Source organism: Aquila chrysaetos, chromosome 3 (genome assembly GCF_900496995.4).
Source record: "Aquila chrysaetos chrysaetos chromosome 3, bAquChr1.4, whole genome shotgun sequence".
Lineage (NCBI taxonomy): Eukaryota > Metazoa > Chordata > Aves > Accipitriformes > Accipitridae > Aquila > Aquila chrysaetos.
In genome coordinates, this window is record NC_044006.1 from 58434443 (window position 1) to 58452415 (window position 17973).

Sequence of the window (17973 nt, forward strand, 5' to 3'; positions counted from 1 at the left end):
TGTAGAATTAATACATTTTACAGGCCCCTTTACGGGGGAAGGATACAGAAATCATAATGGAATTAATGAGATTTTACTAGCAAAATTTGTAAACCCCAGGTAACCATTTATAAACTTCCCCTAAAATGTAAGAGACTGCGAGATCACAGCCGGGGAGATCTGACATTATTTTATAGCACGTATTAAACGCCGTACTCTCTTTTCTTCTCCCACATCATTTAGCATGAACATCTTTTTCCCTCCGGCGAACTTAGCCAGATTTTGACGGGGACGATTATGTCATAGCGGGAAACAACCTGAAAATCCTTCTCCTGGTTACAGTGGGCTACTTCAAACATCCGCAGCAAACACAGTAAAGTTTTTCAAATGGTCTGGAAAACTGTACACGGAATAACACGTTATCGCTATTTACCCTTACGCAAACTGTCACGTCCACGAAAATGGAAACGATCCTTTCCAAAAGGGAGCACACACACACCCCCTTTTTTTTTTTTTTTCCTTGTTTTCATGCAGTTTACCAGATAATGTTTCTGGGTTTGCTATTGTCTTGGGCAGTTTACCCCTGCATCCCGGGAATACAAAAGCATCGCGGGTAAATATAAAACATATGTTCGCACAGGTTCTGTGGCAGTTTTAACACTCGCCGCCCCGTTCACACGCACCTCCACAAACGCACAAAGACGCTGGAAATCCCAGCAAAGGCGCTGCTCCCGGGGCGGCAGCCGCTGCTCGGGCGGGAGGTGGTCCGGAAGAGCACGGGCTTTGCTCGGGGAGCAACGAGAAGCTAAACCAGGAGGCCGGGGAGGGGGTCCCCGGGGCCGAGCCGCGGCCCGGCCGGCGAAGGGAGCGGCTCGCCAGCCCCGCCGCTCCGCCGGGCGCTGCCGGTGCGGCAGCCCGGCGCTTCGCCCTCAGCAACGGCTTCTCCAAGGCTCTGCTTGTTTGTTAGTTTGTTTATTTTTTCCCGGGAAGGTAGAGAAAGGGGAATGACAGGATGAAATATCATACAAAGATGTGAAGTGACCCGGGTGGCAGCTGAAGGCGAGCGTTTAGGCGGGACGTGTTTCCCAGCGAAACTCTCCGCTGCTCTTTGGGGAAAACCAAATGCAGGTTGATGGAAACATCCTGTTTTGAGGGAAATGGACTGTACAGCCCTATCTAGCTGCTCCGACACTACTAATCAGCCTGGAAATGCGCTGCGAGCGCAAGTCCTGGGGAAGAGGGAGCCGTGCATCTGACGTGTTTGCAATTCAGTCCCGATCCCGAAAGGCAGTTTGGAAAATCGCTGCGGTCCGCGGGGCAGGGCTGGGGCTGCGGCGGCCCCTCCGCGGCTCGGCCCCGCCGGGAGACCCGCGACGTCCTCTGCCTGCAGAGGGGAAGTCAACAGATGTGGGCTGTACAGAAATCCGTGAAACAAGTGCTTTAAACCCAGGGGGATTTCTCCTAATAGCGAAATCAGAGGGGGAGAGATTTCAGGAAAGAGAATAGCCCAATATAAGTTTCTGGAGTGGAATTTACATTTCATCGCGATTTGTATTTTACAATATGCAGGCACGTGCACTCGGGAGGCGTTTCGGTGAAACGGCGTTTATGTTCCAGCGGCGGGGGAGCCCCCGCGTCCCGATTCCTCCGGCCGCCGGGAGCGGCGGCGTGCCTCCCCCCCGCGGACGGGAGCCGGGGGGGGGGCCGCGATGCGGAGTTTGGGGAAGTTTACTGCGGCACCCTTACCCCCCCACTCCCCACCCCCGCCGCCCCTCCGGGACAGGGGGGAGCAGGGGCTGGAGGTGCTGGCTCCTGTTTATTTGTCCAAGGGGGGGAGGGAAGCCGAGGGCCGCGTTGGAGCGCGGCGCTGCCCGGGCGCCCCCCGCCCGCCCGGCCGGGCAGACGTGCCCCTCGGCGGGGCAGGGGCACCCCGGGCGCTGCGGGGCAGGCGGGCAGCGCGGCCGCTAACAAAGGCGGGGAGCGGCCCCTGCACGTGTGCGCTGCCACGGCGGGGCCGGCGGGCTCGGCCCTGCACCGGGAGAGCCGGCCGGGCCCGCCGCGGGGCCGCGCCGCTGCTTCCCGGGCTGCCGGGCCGGGAGAAGCCGGGGCGGAGGCGGGGAGGGTGTAACCCCCGTGCCGGGGTCCCGGCGCTTCCCCGCTCCGAGGGGACGAAGCTGCAGCCGCGCCCGGCGCAGGGGCTGCCTGCGGGGCGTCCATTTTAGCGCGGCCGCCGCACGCCCCGGCCCCCGCGCGGCCCCGCTGCCCGGCCCGGCCTCGCACCCCCGGCCCGGCCCGGCCCGGCCCGGCCCGGGGCACTCCGGGCACTCCGGCACCGCCGCCCAAAGGTCACCGCGGCTGGTGCCGGCTTCTCGCTACGGGCCACATTAGCGGAGCGGCCATTTACTGCCCCTGGATTGCACCGGAGACCGGGTTAGCCCATAAAGCCATTCACACTCAACAATGGGGATTTTCTCAACAATTAACAAGAAACAACATAATAAAGCCATTTACAAAGCCCTCGCTATTTACTATAAATTAGCCACTCTTTAAGAGACCAGTGCGTAATTTCACACGCTTTACAGCCCCGACTGCATTTTAGACGCAAGAGCAAACAGCCCTGTTGCACTTTCCGCGCTGACCCCGCTCCCCGGGCCGGCTCCGCGGGGGCGGAGGGCGCACGGCCTCCGCCGAGCCTCCAGGCCTCCTCCGGAGCCCCCAAGCGTTCCCCCGAAGCCCCCAGGCCTCCCCCGGCGCCGGGCCCCGCCGGCGGCTCCCCGGCCGCCTCCCCGCCGCGGCCCGGGGCCGCCCGCGCCGGCCCCTCGCCCGGCAGTTGCCCCGAGGGCCCCGCGGAACCACCGCGGGCTTACCCCCGTGGCTTTTCGCCGGCCGCGGCCCCCCCGCGCACGGAGAAGGCAGGGCGGGAGGCGGCGGGGCCGGGGCCGCGCCACGGGAGAGCCGGGGAAGATGGATGCCCCGGCGGAGGAACCGGAGGGGGGAGCGGGCTGGGAGCCGCGGCCCCGCCGAGAGGCCGCTTTGAAGTCCGGGAGCCCCCGGGGGCCCCGCGGGCTGCCGCGCCGCCCCCCCGCCCGGCCGCGGGGAGCCGCTCCGGGAGCCGGGGAGCAGGGCCAGGGTGCCAGGGGGAGGCTGTGTGGCGCCGGGCAAGATGGCGGCCCGAGGCGCGCTGTCCCCCGGGCCCGCCGCGCAGGGGCCGCCCCGCCGCCGAGCAGGCCCGCCGCTCGAGGGCCGCCGCTCCTCCCGCGCCCCGGCTGCGCTCCCTTCGTTTTTTTTTTAATCTCCCTCTCCCTCTTTTTTTTCCTTTTTTTTTTTTTTTTCTTTTAATTTCCAGGCGGTGGCTGGTGAGGCAGCAAAGCGGAGGCCAGCGGAGGCAGCGCGCCGCGCGAAGCGGGGCAGAGCAGAGCAGAACAGAACAGAACAGAGCAGAGGAGAGCAGAGAGCAGGGCCGGCGGCGGCGGGGCTCCCGCCGGCCTCCCCCCTGTTTACAAACACAGCTGTTGCCGTATATTTGCAATGCTAAGGATAAAGCCACCAGCAGCGAGGAGCAAACGAGAGATGGTGCGGGAGAGGGGTCCTCGGCATCTGGAAAGGACAGGGCGCCTTGTTTTTGAAACTGTCAATTCTCTCAACCCCTATTGTGAGCGCTTCATGCAAAACATCTCGGGCCTTTTAAAGCGGGGGCTTGTGAGGCCGCCTCGGAGTGAAAGGGAGAGGGGGAGAGAGAGGGGCCTAGGGCACGGCAAATAATTATATCAGCGCAGTGAAAAAAATGCACCGTGGAAGGCCTAAAACCGGTTAGCTGTCCCTTCCCGAAAGGTTTTCGGGCAGGCTGTGGCCCTCACTGGCGAGCCCTGGCCGCCCTGCCACCAGGAGCCCCGCGCTTGGCCCAGGAGCTGTTAGACTGCGCTTTCTGTAGGCACGGTTGCAGGGCTAAATACCAGGGGAACGGGTCATGTCTGCAAACATGACTTCAGCAAGGTAGATCCCAATGCCTCCCTCCTTATTTTGCTGGCCAGGGCTTTTCATTTTCAGGCGCTCGCCCTCCTTTTGTACTTCCAAGCTGACCAAAGAGATCCCAGGATGAGCCATTGCATATTCTTTCCAGCAATCCTCTTAACCATAAAAACCACAATTAACAACGTTATCCATGTTTCGCATTCTCTAACCTACTGCGTATGTAGAATATTTTCCTGCAGATTACCGCTGTGGGTCGAAAATGCCACTTTTTTACCCCTCTCTGCCTCAACCACTCGCACGTGTGAACAGTGACAAACACAAACATGATAGCATTGCTCTCATTTCTGCAGAAACTTTAATTTATTGGCAACTAAATCTGTTAGAGGAAAAAGAATCAGAAACCATGTAAAAAAATCACCAAGTGAATTGATTGAACAGAAAACTTCACAGAACAGCTACCACTATTTTGCATTATTGCTAGTAGTGGCGTTTTAAATAAACAACCGGCAAAGAGATTATCCCACTGTAGTCAAGTAAGTGTAGGTTATAGAACAATCACTTCTTGAAGTAAATTGTTGTAAACGGCAAGTTACATCTTTTAAGGCAATATACCTTGTTGCTGAAGGCATTACACGTGTTCCCTTTTTAATGCTCTAGAGAATTAAACATAGTCCAAAACTTCCTTTTGTCTTCCATCTGGCAGCAGAAATCTTTCCAATAAATTTACTGGTGAACTCTACTTGTGGCAAATACCTATGGAGTATAGTCCATAAAGTACACGCGCTTCCCTCAGCTGCTTTTTCCTCTAGAAAATTCTGTTGATTTTTGTGTACACCAGGAACTGGAAAATGGTGGCGATTCATTACTAATACATTTTAAGTTTTATCACCTGTAAACATTGCAACAAAATGGTAACCTGGCTCACTTGAAAAACCTTTGGTTTTCCTCATTATGAGAACTTACCTTTATGGGAGAATATTGGTTATTTTTACGTAACTCGATGATATGACTTTACATTATTAAGGCTGAAATGATTATGAACTCTGCTTGCAATAATAATTACAATGCCATCAGAAACAGTTACCAAAATACCAGAATTGGAAAGAATACCTTTTTTTTTTTTCCCCCTAGTGAGTTATTATACCTGGCTAATTTCTCCAACGGTAGTAAAAACACGAATGTCCTTGTTAGTGGCTTGCGCTAAACTGAGGTGTACACGTGTGAAAATTATTTGGCTGTTTAACTTCTTGCCTTTTGATGTTCCCTGCGTGGCGGGGAGCCCAGCAGAGCAGGCTGCCGGGGGTGCCCGGTGGGTGCCGGGCCCGGGGTGCTCCCTGCCCTGCTCCTGCTCCCGGGCCTGGAGCTCCCGGGCCTGGAGCTGCCGGGCCGCTGGCAGGGCTGGGCGCCATATTTCACGTCCTCAACTCTACAGAGCCTATTTGGTATAAATTTATGCTTATTCCTCCCCCTCCCCCTCTCCCAGGATTATTTCGGGAACCTGAAAAGGCACCTCTGTAATTTACAATTCCTGGCCAAATCAGCATATCTCTAATTGGAAGTAAACAGGGTCAGGGGATGGAGTTACTTTGAAAGTGATACGTTGTTTAATTGACAAGGCGAAATTTTAGGTTTCAAGTTTGCATATTGCACCTTTGTAGCTTTTGGCTCTTCTTTTTTTTTTTCTTTTTTCCTTTTTTTCTTTCTTTTTTTTTTTTTTTTTTTGGTCAAGGGAAGACCTTTGTCAAGCAGACACGGCTTTCTAACAGAGTGGGGGGCTTTCCTGAGCAGTACATTTTGTACGTATTTACAGTTCTCTGGAAATAAGGCTGTAATCTGTGCAGCTCTAAACATACGAATGTAAACATTCATCTCAGAACAACTTTAGTAAGCAGATTTTTCATGACCATTGTAATTTCAGCAGAGCGGTTAAGTATGCAATGCACCTTTTGCAATTGGCAGTTTAAAGTGATGTGTGTGCGTGTGCGTGTGTGTGTGCGTGTGCATGCAGGGGGGAAGGGTAACTCCACTGAAAGGCAATTGTTTACTCTTTCTAAATATATTTGGCTGCAGGTATTCTTAGACAAGGCCTTTTACAATGAGAGGAAAACTACGGTGTGGATATAGTAAACAGAGCTGAAATCAGTTAGTGACTGCTTGGAATATTTAGAGACACGAGAGGTTGGCAGAGGGCATCACAAAAGGCAGGAATTAAAAAACTGAAACCCAGGCAGTGGATTGCCAGCAGAAATGTTGACTTTGAGTCAGACAGTAAACATTACATTGTTGCTTTGTTTTCCTTTTTTGATTTACGATAAATTATTCTCCCGGGATTGATCGATGAGTGGAATCCTTAAAATTTCATTTGGGAATGATCTAGTATAAATAAAATGCTAATCCAAAGAAAGAAACCAGCAATTATTCATCCTAAACTCTGCTGATTCAGCAACTCAATTATAACTGCCTTTCTCAAGCTGCAAACTTTTCAGGCTGTTTTCAGAGTTGCTGTACCCGTCCTCCCCCCACAAGAGAGACCTTCCCCCGTCCTCAGCTCTGCCTCCACCTCGGCCTCCAGCCTTTCTCTCTCTTCCCCCCCCCCCTTCCCTTTCTTTTCGAGGGGTTGGGGGGGGAGGGAGGGAAACAGTTAACCTCTTGAAGCGTATTTCCTCCAAATAAAAACAGTGAACTTACAAACGGAGAGGAAACCACGGATAACTCTGCAATAATTCAAAGTGTATGGAATCAGGAAATTTTTTTAAACAGTGTTTTTAATTGAAAATAAAGCTAAAGCATGCTTTTCAACAGTGCAAATTTCCATAATTTTGATTTACTGCTTCCATCATCACAATATATTATACCAGCATGTCTTACCGAGGGCTAGACTCTAGAAGTCTGCCTGTTCGACTATTTCGATATTAAGTGCAAATATAGATAATTGCCTCTGATTGTCACGTGCAGTAGAAATTTTTCTGCTACATAGAGAGGATGGCATGGCAAAAAAAAAAAAAAAAAAAAAAAACAACCCACGACAACAAATTTCAAGAGATGAGGTTAGAACCGGGAAGTGTAACACGGTTGAAACGCCTGAGTTTTGGTGCCAAAAAGCTATGAATAACACGGTCTTCTCATTTTGTGTATTCTTTCCACTTACGGCCTCTCGTTTCACTTTCTGTGTTGTATTTACTGCTTTGCTATTTCCTCCAGCCAGCGTGAGGGGCTGGACCATAAATTGTACTGCTGGCCGGGCAAATATTTTAGTTGCTTTGCAAGTTTGTAAGGGGCATGTTCAGACCACAACTTAAGTATGACATTAGTGGGTAACAGTAACCTTATTTAAGACCTCTGGGTGAAACAAAAAGGTTTCCCAATTGCAAAGAGTGGCTGTACAAGTAAAAACACACCCTTTTACCAAAAATAGAATTCCACATTTATTTACTGGTTTCAGATGAGGCAGCTTTTCCCAGCGCTGGGGTCGCAGGCGGACCCCAGCCTTTCCAAACCAGAGAAAAAAGGAGTAAGTGCAACTGCTCTTCGAAAAAGACACCCCTGCACCCGAAAACAAAGCTCCCGAAAAGTAGGCTGCTGCCACATTGAATTATAGTGAACCCTTACTGTGCAACCATGTAACTTAACAAACTTTAACTGAATTAACAGTTAGACTTCCATTTTCGAAATCTAGTGCATAAATTTAATGGCTCATTCTAATATTTATTATTCAACCTTTTGACATTTATTTGCAGCAGTTGAATTGAGGTACTGGTGCATTATTAGCATTTAAACAGTAAAGTGTTCCAGCTCTACCATAATAACTGAGTTTAACTTGAGTCTTTAGCCTGAAGTACTCTGTGGAATGTAACAAAAAAAAAAAAAAAAAAAAACAAAAAAAAACAAACAAAAAAAAAAACCAAAAAACAAATGCAACAGAACCAAAAAAATTAAAAAACCCAAAACAAACCAAAATACCACTGTTGTAATGGTAAAGAAAATAGTAATCCAGTTTCTGTCTTCACAATGTGATAAAACAGGATTCCAAAAGTGTGTATAGCATTAGTGGGCTTGTACAAACCATCCTGCAGAGTTTAAAAAACGTAAGAAAGTTAAAGGTGGTTCTAGAAAATATTTTCCATACTATTTTATTAATTAAATTTCCTGAATTTGTGGCTAGGTGGAAGAGGTATTGCAGAACCGCCCAGCTGCCATTTCCATACAGGATGGGCCTTGTGAGGTGGTTGGGAATCCTTAGTGGTGTTTAAGGAATAAGCTGGCAACAAATCCCCATCATTGCCAATAATTAGTGATGGTGGACAGGGAAAATTTGCCATGAAATTAAATGGCCTTTTCACTGCTGATGCTACATTGCTGGCTACCCTTTTGCGTCTATTGTTAACTGTAAAATCATCCAGTGTTCCTTCATGTGTCTCAATTTTACCTGTAGGACGTGGGCTTCGAGCTGATTTCAAATTTGGTTTGACTGGAGGAGTCTGCAGTACAGGTCGCTTTCCCAAAACCAGTGTCCTGTAATTTTTTCTCACCCTTGCTCCAAATTTATACTCCCCATCCTCAGGTTTTGGAGTACCTAAAGTGCATGAGAGGACCTGACTCTGAGTCAGCGGGTTTAAGGAAGTGGTTTCTTTCTCAGTGCATGCAGAATCTTCCTTGGCTGTTAATAAAGCGTCCTGGTTATTACTCTCAGTCACACCGTAAAACTCATCCTTAGTATCATTGCACTCACACTTTAGCTTATGTGTTGTAAGATCAGGCTCATACTCGTCGTTCGCACTGCTGTCCTCTATTTTGATTTTAATGCTGTGCAGGAATGGCAATGCCTTATTGCCTGTATCAGTGCAGTGGAGCTCAGCTGCTGCTGCTGCCCCTGGAGAAGCAGCATCCTCCTCAGGATCAGTTTGTAAAGAGGGCAAATCCGTGGCAAATTCAATACAATGAGGGATTTTGGAATCTTTCTCTGAATTTGCTGCCGCTGATGAAGAATCATTATTTAAGAACCTAGCAGCTATTGTATTGTTATCTGCACGGTGTGTAGTAGTTGCTGGAAGGCATTTCCTTGCCTCTCTGAGTATTCTTTGTTGTGGAAATGCATTGTTTGTCTTTGGGCTAGGTGAAGAGGCCCCCTTTGCAACACAGTTAATTGTTAGGTCAGTACTCTTGGCATTATTGGAAAATTCAGAGTGTGGGAATGTGATCTCGGATACCCTATCATCTCTTATCTCCGCGAAGCAGCTCCCCAGGCCGGCGGAGCAGCGCAGCGCCGGGGCGGCGGGAGCCCAGCCGGGGCGGCCCCACTCCTCCGGCAGCTCCGGCTTGACTCCGCCGGGAGGGCCGCGGAGGGCGGGCAGCCCGCCGGGCTCCGCCGGGGCCGGGGCCGGGGCCGGGGCCGGGGCCGGGGCCGGCGGCCGGGGGGCGGCGGCGGCCGCCAGATGGTACAAGAAGTTGGCGTGGACCACGCCGGGCGGGCTGCAGAAGCTGGTGCGCCTGAAGCGGATGCTTTGCACCGAGACCTGGCTGGAGACGGAGCTGGAGTCGGAGTCCGAGGTGCTGTCCTCCTCCTCCTCCTCCTCCTCTTCCTCCTCCTCTTCCTCCTCCTCCTCCTCCTCCTCCTCCTCCTCCTCCGAGCTGCCCTCGCTGGAGTCCGAGGCGCCGCTGCCCTCCTCGTCGTCCTCCTCCTCCTCCTCGTCCTCCTCCTCCGAGCTGCCCTCGCTGGAGCTGGAGAGGCTGGAGCCGCAGTCCGAGTCGTGGGCGGCGCGGCCGGAGCAGCAGCTGGACTCCGAGTCGCTGCTGCCGCTCTCGGGGAAGGCGGGCGGCGGCGGCCCGAAGCCGCGGGGCAGCGGCAGCGGCAGCCGCGGGGCGCCGCGGGGCCGGCAGGGCCGCGGCGCGGCCAGGGGCCGGCGGGGCGCCGCCGGGGGGGCCCAGCGCGCCGGCGGCGGCGGCGGCCGCCCCGTGGCGGCGGCGGCGGCAGCGGGCGGGCAGGGGCGGGGGGCCGGCGGCCGGGAGCCGCGGCCGCGCCGCGGCGGCGGCGGGCAGGGGCGGGCGGCGGGCGGGCGGCGGGCGCGGAGGGGCGCGCAGCTGCCCGCCGCCGGCGCCGTTTCATAGTTTACGGGGGGTTTGCAAGGCGCCCGAGCGATTTCTGGGTAGCTGTGGCCAGTGTATTTACTAAAAATGTGAGGTAGATGAGAGGCCGGTAGCAAGGCTGTGTCCCCCGGACGCAAAGCTTTCCTCCTGATGGGCAGCAGGGGCCGGGGAGAGTCATTCAAACCCAGCCAAAGTTTGTTCTCCTTCCAGAAGCCGGAGAAAGGGTCGGTGGGTGCGAGCTCCGGCCGGAGGTCGGTGGTCGACAGCGCCCGGCTTATTTTCCTCCGTTTCGTCCTAAGGACCCGCTCGGTTTTGCAGGATGTGTAAAGGGCTTCCACGTCCTCTCTGGAGATCAGGGTGCATTTGGCGGCGTGGAAAGCGATGGAGTTGATGGCTTTGAGTTTCCTCAACTCCTCCAGGTCGCAGTGATGCTTTTTTACTTTTAAATGATCCATTCGCTTGTGCACGGTAGTTCGCGGGATGTTTTTGAGCAGGTCTGTAAAAACCTGGGAGAGTGCAAACATTTGCTTTCCTTTAATGATGAGGTAGCCGAGCCTCACGCCATCCACCTCTTCAAAACCCGACTTCAGGTCTCCCATTTCGTGAATTAAATTATTCCCAGCATTTGCAGAGAGAGAGAGAGAGATGGAAAAAAAAAAAAAGGGGGGGGGAAAAAAAAAAGAAAAAGCCACACACACACAATCCTCAGCCAGATGCTGTATTTGTCTCAAGGCATCCTGCTAATAAAATATAACAAAGGCTGTTATTCCTGGTGAATGAAGTGCCAAACTTTAGACAAAATTAAAAAAATAAATTAAAAAAATACCGTGAGGCTACAATCAATATATAATCTTAAAAATCAGGTTTGCCAAAGTGTTTGTCTAAGTTGCTGCTGAAGATCAGTACCTGTTCCCTTTCATTCCCTGCTTTTCCATTGGAAACTATGATAATGGAATGTGAAGGGAGGAAGAGAAAAGAAATGCAGCTGCTATTCCCGCCGCTGCTTTAGCTACAAATAAAATGACAGAGTGAAGTGAGCTCGTCCGGAGACACCTTCATCAATTAATTCCCCTAAAGCCAACGCTGATTGGACACTCCTGACAGGTGATGCAATAAAAATTGATATTCCACCCCTTCCCCCAAAAAATCTCCCACTAATTAGCATACCCTTATACTGCCACCTCCCCTCCCAAAGTAAATAATACAGTTAGTATATAAATCTTTCTATTAAACAATCCGAGCTCAAACACACTCAGACCTCTCAGACTTCCTCGTCGCTAGCTTCCGAGGAAGGATTTGTGTGCTTTTTTTCCTATCGCTTCGTATATTTTTAGCCCATTTTGGACAAACGTTGCTCTTTTGTGCATGCCGTGAATTTAAAGGACGTAAGTCTGATCGTAGCGATGGAAAATCCTTCGGTAACGTAGCCGCTTTAAACTAGCATTTTATTCTGCATTGTGTGGAAAATGAAGCTTAGCGAAAACGTGCAGAACAGCCTGGTATTTCCCTTTCTGAGGCTCCAAAGTTAAATGCTCGGTTGTTAACGAGAAGGAATACTTACATTTTCGAGTTTCTCTTGATTTTCCTCTTCTGCTTAATTAGCTTTTTACAGCCGGGGACTAAGGTTATTTTCCTGTCTGAATATCACGGGTTCCCGCACCGTGATACTGTAACACTTTTAACTGAAATTCTGCCTGTAATATTGCGGGCGGGGGGAGGAGGACGTGGGCTCACGTCAGACCCATAACAAAGCATAGATAAGCCAGAAATGTATACACTTTTCACGATTAACCGTGCTGGATCGCGAGCTGGAATGTCCTATAGTCCCAGAGCCCACGTCAGGATTCCTGCGTGCTGATTGCTTCCAGCAGAGAAAGGAGAATGTAAAATATCCAAGGTGCTTCCAAGAGCCTTTACGTAATAACAAAAAAGTGCTGGCGCACACAATGTACGATATTGCAACGGGCTAGGATGCTCCTGGCTCGCAGTTTGCATATTCCGCTCGGAGTAGCCCTGCCGCAGCTTTTTGATGTTCCATTTATAGCAGCCCCTTAAAATCAATTTGAAGAAGCAGCATGAAGGTTTAACCTCTTCTTAGGAACGTTAAATTATGAGAGTGTCAGGAACGAGGATTTCGCAAATGTTGCGATAGCTGCATGCCTCTCCCTTGTCACGTTAAAGTGATGCTTGCGGTTTGCACGTTAGGCGCTGCAAAAAAAAAAAATCGCCAATCTCTGCCGTGCATCCAGTGTTCCGCTGGATACAAACACGAGCACTTTTATGTATCACTGCACATCCAGAATTAGATATATCCGCGAGATTAATGAGACATCTCATATTTCTGGGACTTGGCAAAAAATCGACCGAGGGAAAAAAAAAAAAAAATCTTCAGTCCCAAACGTCAATATCCACTCCGCGTATTGGCAATATGGTGCGTGGAGTTCGTGTTACCCCGTCAGGTACAGCTAAAATAAAGCGCATGATCACTCTGCAAAAACGCAGCTTTGCATGCCAAGGCGAAATGCAGGCGAGCCCCCAATTTCGCAGGAATTCTAGAGAGAAGTGGGAATTTGGAGAAGTGCATCCGGGAATGGAGGAAGTCTATTCAAGGGAGCCTCTAACTCGGAGGGCTGAGATTTGAAAAGTCAGCCCTGGACTACTGTTGCTCTCAGCGCAGATGTAATCGCCGCTGTTCAACTTAATCCATGTGTGCGCGAACCGCGATGCCTAGTTCTTCCCTTTGAAACCTGGGGATAGCATTCCCATCCGAGAAAGCAGAGCTAGAGCAAATTACATTTTGTCCCTCGAATTAGAAAAGGATCATTGAGTGGATCTCGTGATATTTCAGCCTTTAAACGTAACCGAGAGGCAGCAGTGAACAATGCCTCGGCACAGCTAAGACCATCCGCGGAGTTCGCCTTCCCTCGCCTTGCATCTGGATCCCCCAGCCTTGCCTTTCTCTTTCTGGCTCGGGTGAGAGGCACCCTGGTATATGCTCAGGCTGAAAGCAAAGTTTCGAGAGAAAACAGCTGCTGGCGCTAAAAAGAAATCATCGTAGTCTTTCTAGAGCTAGAGACAATAAGGTCGTTTAAAAATTCCTCCTGATGTACTTATATGCTGCCAACACCCCCACCCCCTCCCCGCTGCTCTCCTCCCCCTGCTTTAAGGTTAAGGCTATGGAGTCAACAGCAAAGGAACAGTAAACTCCGAGAAAGCTGCTCAGAAGACGTTACCAAAAGCCCCGGTGGGCTGAAAAGTCCTTTATTTGCCAGGTAGTTCGGCTGGGGTGGATTCCCGTGTAAATCCACGCGTGCGTTCGCACGCCGGGAGCCACGGGCACCCGCACCCACGTACTGCCGGTGACAGCCGGGCAGTGGGATTCGGCAACTGTTTTAAAAATGCATTATTTTTGTTCCTTCAATTCCGGCGCTACCAAACGTTAAAAACTGGTGGCGGCTCTTCGGCAAACCTCCATCTCCCGAAAGGTGCGGCCATGAGCACCGGGGGTCGAGGCAGAGCCAAATGTCGACAGGGAGAAACCCACCAGAAGTCTTGGGAAATGTCAGGCGCCCAACCTACACATCCCCACCGTATACTTACACACACTTTCGGTTGCATATCTTTCTCCGCATCTCGCACGGAGACCTCTGTTTCTCTACTTCTCCATCGTTTGTTTGTGTTGGTTTTCTTTTTTTTTTCTTTCTTTTTCCTTTTTGTGTGGGGGTGTGTGTGTGCGTGTGTGTGCTTTCCCTTGGCCATCAGCACACGTTGTGTATCCGGGGTCGTCTTCAAGCAGGCTGGGGGGAAGATCCTGATAAAGAGCCGGCGGAGGCCCCTTGCACACGCACACGCACATTAAAGGCAGGGGACTTGAAAATGGATTTGCACGCACACAGGGGATTGCGATCAATAGCCACCAACATTTATGGCTTAGATTGTTAATGTGAAAGCTGGCCAAAAGAATGAAAATGAAAAATTAAAGGTGTCTGGTATCAATTACATGAAAAGTTATGCAATAATTTACTTACTGGGAGCCGGGGTGTGTGCCTGCGTGTTCGTGTGTCCGTGTGTACGTTGTGCATGTGTGTGCAGACCCAGATCTATATGTCGCTCCCTCTCAAAAGCAAGGGAGTTTCTTTGTTAATTTTGTGGACTGTGTCACCCTCGCTGGTGATCAAAGATGAACATGATTAAAGGGATGGGTGTTTGTCTCGCATTTCTTAAGATAAGGACGCCCAGAGATGCCCGGTTTTGCCAAATACATATACAGAGAGTTGTGTGTATAGGCGCACGCACACACAGAGACTATCAATCAAACGTGCTCCTTTTCACGTTGAGTAGCGTGCAATCTGCAATCTACACTCTATAGTCAGTAGTATTTCAGTCTTGAAGCTGTCTCACCGAAGGATAAACCTCATTAGGAAAGAAAGAGCAAAATAATATTCATAATACCTCGCTGTAGACCTATTCCCATTTATTGGAAATCGTATACTTTCATTTTTGTAAACTTGTGTTAAAATATATGTGCTCGCGGGGAAGTGCTTAACCACGTCATTCCAGAAAGAAAATGTGTGTAACATTTAAAATACTCCTTTTACGTGATGTTTTGATTTATTTTCATAGTATGATTATGTTTAAATATCAGTGCAATTCAGCCTGACCTCTTCCTTCTGCAATGAAGTAATGCACACACCATTTACAGTCTTTTAAACGTTTCGTTGGGAAATGCAACAGCGATGTCCACCAGCGGTTGCACTAATGGGGAGAATTCTTTTGAAAATCTTCGGGAAAACCTAAGAGGTCATGTGCATTTTCACACTAGGATTGCCACATTATTAGAGCATTATTATTATTTATTATTATTTGTTAAGTGCTGGACCATGCCTTCAGGTATTGACAAGCATTAAATAAACCTTTTGCTTTCGTGACACTGGGCAGAAATATATATTTCAAATGAGAACTGGTTTTCTAACCCTATACTCTGCTTTTAGATAATGCTGGGGATATTTTGCTCAAGGAGGACACAGATAGAAAGCAGCTAAAGGCTAGCACAAAGAGTCCAGTAACATAAATATAATAGGGTCAAAGAACAGTATAATAGGATCCTTCTGCTATCTTAAAGTCAGCCAAAAGTAACTGTAGTACCTAAAATTTGCCATAAATTCTAGTATGACAACAAATCAGAATGTATAACTAAATCTCCTAAATGTGTAGGACAAAGAAATGCCAACAATCAGTCTGGGAAAAAAAAAAAAAAATCATAACCTGGCTAACACTTATGCCTAGGAGTTTCAGGGTCGCTGTTTTTTTCTTCTTTCTTTTTTTTTCATTTTTACTTTTTTTCGTCTTTTTTTTTTTGTTTGGTTTTTTTTTGGTGGTTTTTTTTTTTTTTTTTTTTTTTTTTTTTGGTAAACAAAGCAGCAATGCAAAGTTCTGCTAAGTGTTTTTTAAGTTGTGTTTTTTCCGTGGGGACTGAGGTGTCACTTGCAGACTAGAATTTTGTGCAATTTATAATCACCACGGGCTAAGACTATTTCTTGAGTTTGGTGCTCCTGGTAGTTTTAAAACACTTTTTAGCAGGAGTTTCTGGACACATACTACATGCCATGTTGTTTACTGACCCATAATCAAAATGCAGTGACCTTCTACCCTTTTTTTGCCCCTTGACCCATGCTGAATTCAATGCAGCCTTTATAAATTTGCAAATCCTTGGACGTAAAGGGGATTTGGTGAGGCTTTGTTCTGAAAGGATCCTAAAAGTTTGCATTTTTAATTAGACAAAGGTAAAGCAACAAACATTGGGAAATAAGATCCTCTCCTGCACATAGGTGATCACCCTTAATTTCTGCACTGGGGAATCACATCTTAAAAAACATACCCTGCAAACTGAAAAGCAGTTGCAAACGTAGGAGATCAGGAGGTTATGAATTGCACCAAATTAGCAATGTGGTACAAATCACTTTCATGACGTAAGGGATGGCCAGGCCACAATCTTCCGGCGCTCCTCATCTCCAAGGACCGTGTGGATCCTGGTGACCCGGGGAGAGGGGAGAGCCAGCGATTTGATCTGCAGCTACAGGCGCATTCCCTTATCTCCTTTGCTATCAGCCAGTTTAAAGGACACCGTAATTACGATGGTGATAAAACAATGCCCGCTTATGTGTGCTGAATAAATAAAGAATGTTTACAGCCCCAGAATGTTTCAATTCCAATTAAAAGCTATCAAAGAATAGCCCCCTCCCTCTCTCCCACCCCCCTCTCTCCCTCCCTCCTTCCCACCCTCCTTCTCCCCCCAACGACTCCTTATTTACCTTGTTGGTTGTAATATGGCCCTATGAAATAAACCGGCCTTCCAGTTTGCTATTAAGGCCACATGGGGGGGAGGGGGAGGAGGAGAGGGGGGTGAGACAACATGCACTCCCGGTCCCACAATTACTTGGGTCGCCTGCATCCTCTCTTTTTTTTTTTTTATTTGTTTATTTTTCAATTGGGAAAGGCGTGATGATGCGTGGGGGAAAAGGCACTTAAGGATCCCGCTCCAGCCACCGGCCGGGGGAGTTGGGCTGAATGAATCCGGTGCCCTTGGGCGCTGGAGGAGGGGGCTGCCACCTCTACAGCCCCCCCCCCCCCCCGGGGCCCCGGGGTCTCCCCACCGCTCCTCTTCCCTCTGCGGCGGGGAGCCTTGGAAACGGGAGCCTGAAAATGCATCCCGCTCACTAAGACACAAGGATCATTTCAAATATTCATTGTATCAGCAAATCTCATCATAATCAGATTAAAGCAAGGTTTGGGGCGGGGGGGGGGGGGGATTGCCTGTGTGGCTGGGTGCGAAACACCAACTGGACTACAAAGAAAGCAGAAAACGGGTTCCTCTCCCCTGCCTTGGTCGCACGGGGGGAAAAATGAAAAGCAATAATTTTTGCGAAAAAGGGACACTTTGAAAAGCTGCGATCCTCCATTCCACCCTGGGTAGCACATTCCTCTCTGAGGTTGTTTCCCTTTAAACTTTACGCTTAATATTTCTACATGATGCTCTTATTTATTTGTTTGTTTTGAACTCCAGACAGAGAGGATTCCCGCTGCGGAATCCACTGAGGTAGATTTTCTTCACGCCAGTTTGCTTTTAGCTTACCTCAGCTGAGGGGACAGCTTTTCTACATTCAAGCTTTAAAATGTATACTTCATGGAGTTGTCTGGGGTGAAACGTTTATATCCATTTTGTGGAAGTGAGTGAGGAAGGGAGTGCATTTTCAGGTCTGCTAGATAGACGCAGGCCCTTTTCCTTTTGAAAGTTTAGACCTCCAATACCCTCAATTCTACTGGCAGAATTAGGATGGACTTGGAGGGTCCTAAACGTGACCATTCACTAAGGCGGGGGGCTACAGCTTGCAACAACGTGCTCGGCAACTTAATCTTACGCTAAAAAGAGCAGAGAGCGAAAAAGAATGGAATACAAACTCTCCCGACATTTGTAGCCGCTTCCAAGGTGGACCGTGCATTTTAAAGCTGATGGGAACGTGTGTGTTTTGGAGCAAAAAGGAGAGAAGGTAAGTGTTTGTCCTTGTATCCGCCAGTTCGGGTAGAAACAATGAAAGAACAAAGGGAACCACTTCTCCGTGTGAACATTTCACGTTTTCCTCCTCCGTTCGAGCCTCCTTGCGAAAGGGCTGGCGGGGGGAACTCGCTTCAACTTTACCTTCCGAGGCTGGGCGGCGGGGGTGCCAGGGACGGGGCAAAAGTTACGGAGCGATTTGAATGATCCCCCGTTTGTCGCCGGAGACCACCGCCGCCGCAGCGGTGCCCGCTGCGAGCTCCAGTCGCCGATTTCACGGCTCCGAACTCACCGGAGAGTCCCCGCGACGGCGAACCGCGGCCGGTGGGAGCGGGAGCGGGGTCGTCCCGGGCACCCCCGGCGGCCCCGAGCCGGGACCTTTGTGT

The 17973-nt window shown here is 50.0% G+C and overlaps 1 protein-coding gene across 1 annotated transcript; it reads right to left on the bottom strand.

The window, feature by feature from the left end:
* Window positions 1–5680: 5680 nt before the first annotated feature.
* On the bottom strand, window positions 5681–13094 carry SKIDA1 (SKI/DACH domain containing 1). Its single transcript, XM_030009926.2, is given in 3 exon segments — window positions 5681–9854; window positions 9856–9984; window positions 9987–13094. Coding segments are annotated over 3 exon segments (2547 nt in total). The 5' UTR covers window positions 10635–13094; the 3' UTR covers window positions 5681–8084.
* Window positions 13095–17973: the final 4879 nt, after the last annotated feature.